This window comes from Polypterus senegalus, chromosome 2, assembly GCF_016835505.1.
Source record: "Polypterus senegalus isolate Bchr_013 chromosome 2, ASM1683550v1, whole genome shotgun sequence".
In the NCBI taxonomy this organism is placed as follows: Eukaryota; Metazoa; Chordata; class Cladistia; order Polypteriformes; family Polypteridae; genus Polypterus; species Polypterus senegalus.
Genome location: NC_053155.1, coordinates 192,255,803 through 192,268,224, shown reverse-complemented (window position 1 = coordinate 192,268,224; position 12,422 = coordinate 192,255,803). Strand labels below are relative to the sequence as shown.

At 33.2% G+C, this 12,422-nt stretch overlaps 1 protein-coding gene across 4 annotated transcripts in view; it reads right to left on the bottom strand.

Moving 5' to 3' along the window:
- The window catches only part of si:dkey-100n23.5 (cyclic AMP receptor 3), a 676,569-nt gene that overhangs the window by 476,044 nt on the left and 188,103 nt on the right, over positions 1 to 12,422 (bottom strand). For all 4 annotated transcript variants that reach the window (XM_039745090.1, XM_039745091.1, XM_039745093.1 and 1 more), the window contains one exon: positions 11,506 to 11,544. In XM_039745090.1, coding sequence (XP_039601024.1) covers positions 11,506 to 11,544 — 39 coding nt within the window. The remainder of the gene's footprint in view (positions 1 to 11,505; positions 11,545 to 12,422) is intronic.

Sequence of the window (12,422 nt, the reverse complement as noted above, 5' to 3'; positions counted from 1 at the left end):
CTAAGAGCGTCTTAGAAAAGTCAGGTTACATTTTTGTAAATTATATTTCAAAAAGATAACAAGAGTGCTTAAAATTACTTGCTCACCTACTTGTGAACTGTCTTTGTATTGTGTGAGTACCGTATTGTTGGAAGTCTTTTCTCTGAGCATAGCCTCTGGACACAGTTGAAGAGGTACCAGAGATTCAGGTTTGGCAGTATTGATGTGACACCTTCATATAATCATAATTTCACAACAAGCAAGTGGAATAGTGGCTTTATTCTAATTGAAGGACAAAAGAGGGATGATTTACAGACTATAAATCCATATATAAACATATTTTTCTAACTGGAACTCACAAGTGGGGCGTGGGTTTAAGTGTGGTCTGTGATTACAGAACTTAATTGTTTTTGGAATATATGGAATTGATTGTGTTTTTCATTGAACAGGCTTGTCTTAATTTTGTTTCACTAAAAATTATATTTGATTATCATATTATAACACATATTTTGCAATGTATATTTTGGTAAAAATAAAACATGAATTTAATTAAAATAAAATAAAATAGCTAAAACTCTTGCATGTTCCACCTCGCTTGTGAATTAAACGTTAGTCCATCCCCTCAGCTACACTGTCTTAACCAGCATCTTAAGTTTTCAATGAATAATATTCTACCAACTTGTGCAATTGATTATGAAAATATGAAACAGTGTTGTCACCATAAAGAGTGCTGTACTACTACTCATTATGGGAATAAAAAGTAATTGTGGTGAAAAAGACATTAAGAAACTTAAGTCACATTATGAGTTTTGTTTTAACATATGCAATTTTTCGGTTCAAGCTCAAGAAAAATTCTGCATGAACATGTAACATAAAAATAAACACTTAAAGAGATTCCCACAATAAAAATAAAAACAAAGCTTTATACAAAATGTTTTTGACTGATTATAATATGTACTAACAGGCAAATCATCTTCTTACATTTCCCTCATGGAATTAAAAAATATAAGTTTATTGTAGAGATAAATATGGTTAAATAATGAGTATTTTTGGGTTTCTCATTCTACACAATACTCAGATTTATACAAACAGTGAGAATATACTAAAGATGAGTATCATGACAACCCACCTAAAGATGAGTGGATGAAAAGGTCAATGACTTAGGAACTTTGACAGTCATGCTGTCAGAATTTTAACTGCCAATTGTTATACTGCTATACTGAGAACCGTATGAAATAGAAAACTGCAGGAGAAAAATCCCACAGAAATCAACAAATGTAATTTTTTTCAATGATAAAAAAATGTTGGCTTAAGTGTGACTGCTTCACATATAACTAATATTATTTACAGTTATGATTTGTAAAAACAAAGCAGTTTGCCAGTAACTTGTTATCTGGTGGATTAACCACTTCTAACTGCTTGCCATTATTCGATGCCTTCAATAACAAGAAATATTAAGCCAGACCCTGAAAACAGCAATATGAATTAGTTAGCCAATAAAAGGCGTCATTTTGCTTGGCTTTTCTCTACAAAAATAACTCTTACATGAAGTTGATGTGGCCACAGAATCTAAAATTAGATCTACTCTGCAGGATAAATTCTCCACAACCACATGTTGATAAGTGAATTACACCAAAAAATACTGCTTCCTTAGCTGCATTCCTTACCAAGCAAAATCCCAATATCAACCAGGAGCAGCATGTTTATGTGGATATTGAAACATAATCATTTTTATGTACCAAAGAAAGACTATATACTATGAGATGGATACCGTGCACATGCACAGCAAAAAAATTATGGTTGTTCATAGCATCCCTATGAATAAGCTTGTGAAGGGTTACTGAGAACGACAGGTGTCCCTGCTGTTTCATAATACTTTGAAAAGCTTTGATGTAGCAGTGAAGACTGCACTTACAGAAAAGATCTGCCAAAAGCTGTCTCCCTTTTACTACTCTGTCGCTCCTCACAAGCCACTTCCTGCTGTGCTCGCCCACGCACAGGTCGCACATCAATCACACCTATTTAGTGCACCGGTGTCTGCTGTGAGCGATTGGCTGCGGGTAATCAGTTCTATAAGAATATGATCTGCAGGCTCCATCAGAGGCATTCACACTGGATTTCATGATTGAAATTGAGTAAATTGTTCCTTTGTTTGGTCCTACTCTATGCAAGTTATAAGGCTCATTTTATTTTACATTATCTCTGTAGCAGAGAAGTCAATTACATAAAAACAATGTTGAATTTAAATAGAATTAAAGGACAAATATAATTGAAAGTATCTTTAATTTGAAATGTGTGCTAACAATAAAATTACCCTTAAAAGTTCTATTTGAAAACCACATTTAAAGTGAATCTAGTCAGGTACAGTATAGTGTTATGAAATATGTAAGAGGATATTGATTGATATTTCAGTGATGGGGAGGCTAAATCTTGCATAAACTGTAATGTGGTATTTATATTTGGCAGAAACAGGTTTCATTCCATTAGTTTTCCTCCCTAGATTCAGAAACCCTTGGGAAATATGCATATTCATGATACATGTAATACAATTTCATTCTAATAGAATAAAGGTAATGCCAAAATCAAAATGCATGGCATGCCTTCTAAAAGGTCACTTCACACTACACTTAGAAATGAAACTATAAATATTCCATCATCTGCTGCTACTCTGCTATAATGCACATCTCTGTCATACAAGACAGATTCCTTAGGTAGATTTAGCAAACACCCTTCAATGGTGATAAAAGGGTGTACACAAATCAGGAGTGAGGCAGGACCAGAGAATCAAGTCCTAATTTCTATGAGTAATTTATGTGTACATATGACGCTGCATTATTATAGGACATTAAATGCTTACTGTAATCATTTCAAAATATTGATGAAATGTTATCATCTCATAAGATAGTGATACTACTTTTACCTGGAAAACACATTGTGAATTATGACTGAAAAAAAAAATTTAAATCAAGCATAAATTTCAAGACAGATGTAGAATCCAAAGTCAGAAACACCAATACACAGCACACATGTGTTGAAGGGGCACCTTCTGGGCTCATCAGAGGTAAGTACTACCACGCTGGGACATAGGGGAGTGCTGTTGTTGACAGAATCATCTCTTTTTCCATTGACAGCTCCAAGAAGATGCCCAATAAGGGCAACAAACTTTGCCGCTTCTGGTCTAAGGATTACAAGACCTATATGTTCCCAGAAGAAGGTGTCTCATTTGGGAAAAAGCAGACCACCTGATAAAGCTCCAAACTAAAGAATGACCACTTTTCAGAGCTATCTTAACCTTTGCTTTGAGGGCCCTGTAAGCTAATAACTGTTTTGCTCTTGTTTGCTCCATTGTGCACTTGTTTATTTTTGCCTTGCAAGCACCGTTATTGAAAGAGGTAACCTGGCTAACACCCCAAACAATTATTTTGAACTAGTGTGTTCCCATGCTTGACCACAAAAACTATTCATTAGGACACTGGGCTACAAAATGCCTGCATGTGCCACTGTAAAGAAATTATAAGCTTATGAAAGTATGAAGACAGGATGTTACAACTTGCTTTCATAAGAAAATCAATTAACTCATATGCTGTTGGTGAAGTTAGAAAATGATTTAAGATGTATTTCAGCACTAGACTGGGTTGACCTGGGAATCAGAATACCATGGCCTTGTATGCATTTTCTGTACTTACATAAAACAACTTTAGGAATGTCCAATTGTTCCACAAAAAAAAGCTTAATCAAATGGTTTCTCTTTTTTATTTTTATTAAGAAAACAGTCCATATTAGCTACCCTGAAACACATAATTTGTGCTACACTACTGTATATAGAATTTAATGATAATAATTTTCAGTTGGTGTGGTAAACATGCAATTAACTGTACATTACTAATTAAATTAGACATTTAATATTTACATTAAACAGAAACATTAGGCTGTCATTTTATACGACAAAACAACATGGTCACAATAAAAGATAAAACTGGTGATTAATTTTAAGTCAGTATTCATTGAAAAAAGAATGAAGCTCTCATTCCTAGTTATAGTTGTAAAATGATGATTACTCCCTATAAACCTTGATTCTTCTTTGCAATAAATGCAATACAAGTATGTATGCATTTATTTTAAACACAGGTACACAGCTTGAATACCATCCTAATTGTGAAATTTATTTTGGCTATTCTTTTTATTACCAATTACTTTAATTATTTAGTTGAAAGAATACAAGCAAATTATTAAATCATATTCTTTATAGTGCTGCATATAAACCTATGTTCAATTGATTTGTACCTTACTTTAGTCAATACATTTGTTGCTAAATGTATATGTCCATAGGAAAATTAAGTAGCACTTCTAATAAAAAGGTAACACTTTTTTATGACTCAATATGCTGACCAGTAAAATTGCAACACTGGGAAAAATGCATCATATCAGTCTCAAACTTGCAGGATAAATAGGTCATGGTGGAATGTGAAACTGAGGTGCAGTACATATGCAAATGATTTGTGTGAGTTATGTCCCCTGGACTGCCACAGCAAGTATAAAAGGCACCTGCAAAGGGAAGTTCACTGAGTAACTGCTGACAGTTAAAGTACTCTTAGGGACCAAAAATGACCGGGCAAGGAGGACAGTTGCCATGCATTCAGCTCTTGGACTTTGAGCAGGAGGGAATTTTGGAAATGTGTTGTGTTGCAAAAAATCCAGTAACTAGAGTATGACATCATTGGGAAGAAGAGGGATAGAGCCACTGAAGTAAGGGGTGTGGAGCACCATGACCCAACAATAGGCTCCTGGAGGCATGCATCTGAAGCACCACACAGTGCTAGCACCAGATGTTATGCATCTTACACATTTCCAATACCTTGATCAGTCCATGATACATTACAGAGGTGTTGGTCAAAGCACTGCTTACTTATCTGAATTTATGATTACTTACAACCCAGAGCACACATTGAGATCTCAAGATGCCTGCCTACTTGCTTCTTCTGGCAGTTCCAAGTTGTGTATGAGATAGAATGTATTCGTGGTTAGCAGAATAGTTTTGTGCCTTGAGATGTTTTGGTTGCAAAAAGTGTGCCACCACAGAAAAAGAGGTTGAGAAATACTGTACTAGAAACATTTGCTTTTCAGAATATTCAGCAAATAATACTGACTACATAAATTTCAATTATGTAAGTCAAATGCCAAATTAAAATGTTTTACATTAAACTGGTGTATAGTAATCTATGTTATATTACACATACCATAAAATCAAGCATGGGTAAAACATGAGTTTAATATTGCAATGTCATAATCTGAAATTCTGTTAATGCAATATGCATACCTTTAAGAACTACAATGGAAAATTGTGCAAGTGGACAGTGACTTGTACTGTCTGTACAAAACTGTACTTCAAAAACATTCTAATAAATTCAGAAAAGAATTGTAAAATACAGAAACTGCCCAGTTAAAAATTTGTTCTGGACCAGTTTTTGAACAACTAGTCTACCTTATGTTGTATAACCAGCAGTATTCTACCATTAGCTGCTTAGTTAAAAAATTGTTCTGAAACAGTTTTGGAACAAACAGATTATCTTATGTTGTACAAACAGCATTATTCTACTATTAGAAAGAAAAAAAAAACAATGTTGCGTTCAGCTCTGTCCCCACACAAATAACCTGCTCTTAAAATAACGGCACATTTTGTTAAGCCTTACGTTTTTAGCATAAGCCTATTAAACTAAACAAACTGAATATTTGAAATCGTTGTTTTTTTAAACAATTGTTGTTATTTTACAGAGTTCAGGGCAGAAACTGGAAAAAGAAAGATGACAGGATTCTTCTCCAAAGTTTGAATAGGATGGTAAAGGAAAAATTCTGAAAATTATTTCTAGTCTCTTGTTTGCATTTAAAAATCTGGATTAGGATAAAAAAAAAAAAAAAAATTTCTGCACTTTAAAGACACTGTGTACCCATAACCTGTTTGACAGAACACAGCTGGGTTTCCATATCGCATTACACCAGTGTATTTGAGTTCAGTCCTGTGGAACCCCCATGGCTGCAGGTTTGTATTCCAGCCAGTTTCATATTCAGTTTATTTTACTTTTAATTTATACTGTTGTTCAGATATTAATAAGAAATGCATTAATATTTACACCTGTTTAATACCTTTAATACCTTTTTGATTTACCATCTTCTGTAGCGTTTGCTCTTTTAATTATATCCAAATGCAGATGATTAGCAATAAGCAGTAAAAATAAGAGTAACACACTGACTGTGAAATTGGTTCAGATAAAAGCCCACAGTTACAGAGGTTGTCCAGTAAACCACTGCATTAGACCAATGAAACATGCAAGCTAGCACATGACATTCTCCATATTTACAATATGAATACAGTACACAGCATGAATTTAGAAAAGTATATGCAAGATGCAATTACACTCAAGTTTATTTGCTATATTTAGTCTTCTTTAAAGGAAAATCTACTTTAAAAACAACAAATTCTGATAATGTAATAAAAACATAAAATCTTAACAGATTTTCTTTTCTGCTTAAAGTTTAGCTGCTGAGACTACTGTGTTTAAAAATGTTGAACTTTAGCTTGAGCTTCGAGGTGAACTCAAAATTAATACAAGACTTACTTTCAAAGTCATAAATATATCTGCCAAATGTAATTAACTTCTGAGCAGTGGTCTACCTGTTAATGATATTAGCTTTAAAAAATGTATCTTAAAAAGCTCAAAGCTGAAGAAGTGGAATCCCAATAAAACCATATCACTGCTCAAATTTATCAAGCATGTTAGAGTAGGAAAATAGTCCTAACCAGTTCAAACATTAAAGAGTGATGCAAATTATGTCTTACTTATTGGTGTAGGAGCAAAAGTGTTTTTATCAGTTTTCGTAATTTCTAAAACTACTCTTAACTTCACCAGGCTTTAGAAAACTTCTAAGCTGTTCCAAATACTTAGAAGCTGCCAGAAGAAGGCATTCATTCAGACATCAGCATACACATCCCAAAAAATACAAAATGTTTTGGAAAGTTTTGGCAAAAGTGAGCTTGTAAAGAGATATCAATTTGACACAGATGGAATAATATTTGTAACAAATGTTGTACATCAAATTTTCTAAGTATGTCAAATCCAACCATTTCTCAAAATTTCCACTTATCTTTGATTGCCCTTACAAAGCATTACATAATACATAGATTAATTAATTTTCCCACCACTCCACGTTAGGTAATGTTAAATCATGCTGCATTCATGCAAATCAGCACTCTACTAAAGATCATTGCCCCAAGTGTGGATGAGCATGCACATTTGAATAGCAAGTGAGATCAGAGTGTCAACATGGATGTTAACTATATTTGATAACCAGCATATTACCCTACTTTGAATATTATTATTATTATTTTAATCTTTGTGGTGAAGTCTTAGCGTTAATACCAGAAAACTACAAAGTGTCATCATGATTTCCAAGACTTTCATGAGTGCCAGTTTGTGGCTCAGGGTGCTGTAAACTCATAAATGACGTCATTTATTCTTAAAGGTGTACTCCTACTCTATGCTAGGAGTAAGTGTTGAAAGCTTCACTAATAGTTCTCATGTCCTGCTCTGAGGTAGGACAAATTCTTATCCTAGTTAGTCTAAATTCCAGGTACAGCTCTTAGGAATACTAGTTATCTACAAGGTTTTCTCTGAACTGGTCCATTTGTGCTTAAATGACAGTGTTCTGCAAAATTTTTATCACAGGCATACTTCTTTCAAAAAATGCTCTAAACATTCTAAGAGTATGCAAATCTAATTAAATCCAGGACTACACAACTCTCAGAAAGCCTGTAAGATCTGTTTAGGGACAGTCAGAGAATTAAGAACTTTCTCTGCTTACTGCACTTGTCCTATTAGGACAGTTAGTTGCTTTGCGAAAAAAATGAAAGTCTGTTTATTACTAAAATTGCAAATACTGTAACTGGAACACCAGCTAGTTAATCTAAGTTGTAAATGTGGAAGGTATGTGTTGTGTTTTGCTTGTGCTAAGTCTCTTCCATTTAAATGAATTATGGAAGAATTCATAAAATATTACTGGAACCATATGGCACATATTCAAAAGTTTAACATCAGTTAGGTTTGTTAGAACAGCACACTTTTTTAAGATGGAGCCAGTGCAGGATCGCTTTCAACTGAAGGCATAATTTCACGTCAAATGGCCATTTTACAGCAGCTGGTCTCATTCAAACTTTGCCAAAACTAGTATGACGATAAAACTGCCACAACTGGGAAGCTTTTGAAATACATTACTACTCCAGGTATGCCAGCACTGGTATGCTATATATTGACAAATACTGTATTCCTTCATTGGGACAAATCTGACCAAAGACAAATGTGTGACCAATCAACTACTACTACTGTGGGACCACAGTAACAGTACCTTATCATGCTAAAACAGCTGTAGTCAGCCATTAAATAAAATAAATAATAGCTAACACTCACCTTAAAAACCTTTTTTTTACTGTTTATGTGAAAATATTGCTGCTGTAAAGTTAAAAAGTGCAAAAGAAAATCTCCATTTGTAGGTCATTTTCCTTGATATCATACTCTATCTAGTACAATAATTATGTTATCAGGGATAATATTTCTAAATTATTTTTGAGGTGGTAAGTTAGATGAGATTATTGTGAACAGTTAATTACATTACATACTATATAAAGCATGCAGCATACAGTACAGGCCAAAAACATTCCTCAAAGTAATAATTACTGCTAGGACGTTTTTTCACCACCTTTCAATCCTCCAGATGTTTTTAAAACCGATGATAGAATGTAAAAGATTTGCCTCTGGTAAGTCTGACATAACTTAAGATCAGCACAACACAAACATTAGGCAACTCCTCTTACTGAAAACAATTATTTTATATACTCCTAAATGGCAAAGAGATTACGGTAAATAAGTTAAAATGTTTCAACAAAACTAAAGCAGGTGAGAGATTTGAATATCTGACTGACTACAGATGGATATTTTCTATAAATTTAAACAGCATTATATTAAAAGTTAGATCCATATTAGGAACCCATAATGTACAGACAGAATGAGTGAGGAATACTGCTCTATCTTGCTATACCCTGTACTGTATGGCATGCAATCATACCGTTTCAGAAATTTTACGTAATGTGGCTAAACTAGCAAGAAAATCCAACAGCTGGAGCAGTAAAAGGAAGATTGAAATGGCATGCTATCTGTGAAAATCCAGCAGGTAGAGCAGTAGAGGATGAATTGGCAAGCTATTTGCAACGACCATGGTTAAAGTCTCTGTGAAAATCTTAATAGTAGTAAGAACATATCTTGCCATTAATGACAATTCTACTTAATAGTAATATTAATAAAAAAATGCTAACCTAAGAAACATAGTATATCATAATATATCAAAAGTGGTTGTTTTGGAAACATTTTGCAAAGCTTTTTTCTTCTTTTCAGAACTTCATTGTATTTATAGTGGTAATGGCTAACAGACTAATAAAACAAATTGCATTCAGGTAGTTTAAACTTTGATCATACATTACCTTCTGTTCTGTCTTGTGCATAGCACAGCAGACATAATTTAAATTGCTGCATTTAAAGTGCAAGCACAGTAGTCATCTGTGTGATGTTTGCATGTTCTCCCTAAAGTGGGTTTTCCTTCGACTTTCACAAAGACATGAATGGATCTTTATTGCAGTTTCAATGAAAGTCATGTGGTGAGACTGAATATGGCTTTTAATATACTTACATAAATGAAGAATGGAGCTCGCCTTTTCCTTGATACTAAAAATGCAGTTTTTGTGCTGTGTCCTCCATTAAAACGGTGGATGGGTATGTAAAAAAAAATATTTGTTGAAAATATTTGTATTTGTCATTGATTAGAGAGTAAGATTTCTTTATTTGCATGCTTTTGTGAGGATATGGCAAACAGGAATCATGGGTAAGCACTTACTGCATTATTCTATTTTAATTTCATATTATTTTATAATTATATTAGGTTAGTCTTCTTATTTTAGGCACCTAAATTAATTTATAAATTTATGAGGGGTTGTGTGGTAAGATTATGACTATAATGTCACCATCACTATAAATTATCTGTTGTGCAAATGGATTAAACACAACATTACCCATGGCAAAACATACTGTTACTGTATGCAAAGGAAATTCTTTGCCCTTCTGTAACACGGATTAGATCATTTTAGAGAACTGTGTAAAAGGAAAAAAGAAAGCCTATTATATCCCAAATGGTATTTTTTTCTGAAATGTCATATCTCACCATTCTTGTGCTCCTTTCTCATGACCACATGTTTTTACTTTCAGATACACCCATAATACATCCAGTCTGAAGCAATACCTACTTAGAATAATGCAATTGACTTGCCATTGTGAGCTGATGAACTTTCCAACATCCTTCACTATAAACAGATTGAAGCCAGCATACACCACATGTTCCATTCATCCATCTTACAAACCAGCTTATTCGAAGCAGGGTCGTGAAAAGCTAGAGTCCATTTTAGCAAGCATCGGGTGCGGAATCTGGAACAATACATGGACAGGGTGCCAGCCTATCACAGGATGATCTCACACACATGCATACAAATTGGGGGCAATTTAACATCACCAAAAATCTAATCTGCAGGTCTTTGGACTGTTGGAAGAAAACCTGAACAACGAGAGGAAACCTATGCAAACATGGGGAGTATATGCTGTTCTTGTACACTGATGTGTACATTAAATTCAAGTTTTCTGTATTCCCTCACTTCAGAAAGGTGAAACCCAAACAATGATTTAAGCACAGGCTCCACCCTTCATCTGTGAAGTGTTATTACTAAAACTCTGTTGAAAATGGAATCTGCCATTAAGTATATGTGATGTACTTGACACACAGAAATTTTCACAGCTAAAAAAGCATTAAATCCTATGGAACAAACAGTATCCTGTAGATACTACATTCTTTAGATTACCAATTTCATATTACATTTCCTATTAAGTTTCTAAACAAAAATATGTATTTTTCTACTATGATAACAAAATGAAGTGTTTACAGAAAGTCTAAAACATTATAAGCATATATAAAGCATATAAACTCAATATAATCAGAACAAATACTTTAACAAGTTTTCCAAAACAGTAAGTGAATTACAGAAGTATTAAATAAACCTAAAGATGTACAAGTGAGACTAAATTAAGCACTTTATCATAAACAAATGCATCACGACACCTTTTGGTTAGTTTTGCTTGCCAGGCTCGTATGACAGTAGCTCAAACATGAAATACGCAGGCAGAGGTCATCCTGCACCTTTTTCTTTGCAGGCACTGTATATGTTACTACACTAACATTATATGTTCAATGTAGAAAAACTGCTTCACTAAACAAACATTTTTTAGAAATATGGAATACATCACCAATGAGTTTAAATGGCATACCATGTAAGGTCTGAATTTAGTTTATGTACAGTAAATTGGGAAAACACCAAAAATAAAAACAAAAAAAGCTTCAAAGGTTGCTATGGACAGCAAGCAAATATACTGTAGTACTTACATGCCAAATCTCCAGGCTACATGATCATCTGTAATCCAGCTAAAAAAAAAAAGTAGAAATATTTACTAAAATGTTTCTCACAGTTTTAGTACTTGTATAAATTAGTACACACCTGAAAGCATATTCATATTTAGTATTAAACTTAATTTACCCATCATACATGAAATTCCATATATAAAATTGAGTTTTTAGTAGTAAAATGTTACTGTCTTGTTGAAAAAATGTTACATTGAAAACCTGAAACTGAAATTTTTATTCTGTCAAAATACATTCCTTACATGCACAATTATACAAAAATATGTGTTAATTTATCTGCTACAGATTGGTCACCCTAAAATTATTAAAAAGAATGCTATTAAATTTTAATCAATTACTGACTAACAAATTATGTGAAATTGTAAGGTCATAAAATATCAGGTGCATCAAAGCTTTGGTCAGTCCTTTCATTAGTTCTTTATTTGTACTTGACTTGCACTTTACTTTATTCTTCACTTGTTCCTTTATAGTTTATACAATAGTCTTAATTATAAAAAAATTACAGAATTAAAGTAAAACAAAAGATATTGTTATAATAGTGCATAATATGCTTAGGTTTTTTTTAGCATCCTCATATCAAAAAACAACAAAATGAGTCAGTACTGTGATTCAATTGCATTCTCTGATAAATAATATCTCTATTTTAATTATAGTTTGCAGAAATAAAGATTTGAATATGAATGAACACCCAAAGTTATATTAATAATGCAGTATTCATAGTACAAATGCTATAAGAATGTACTATACAATTTCACTACAATAACACTTAAATATTAGAAGACAGTTGCGTATCTGCATCTAGTCACATGAGAAAGCTACTAAAAAGAACACACACATCAGAGGAGGTGATGGCGATAACACACTTTACCGGTTGGACTATT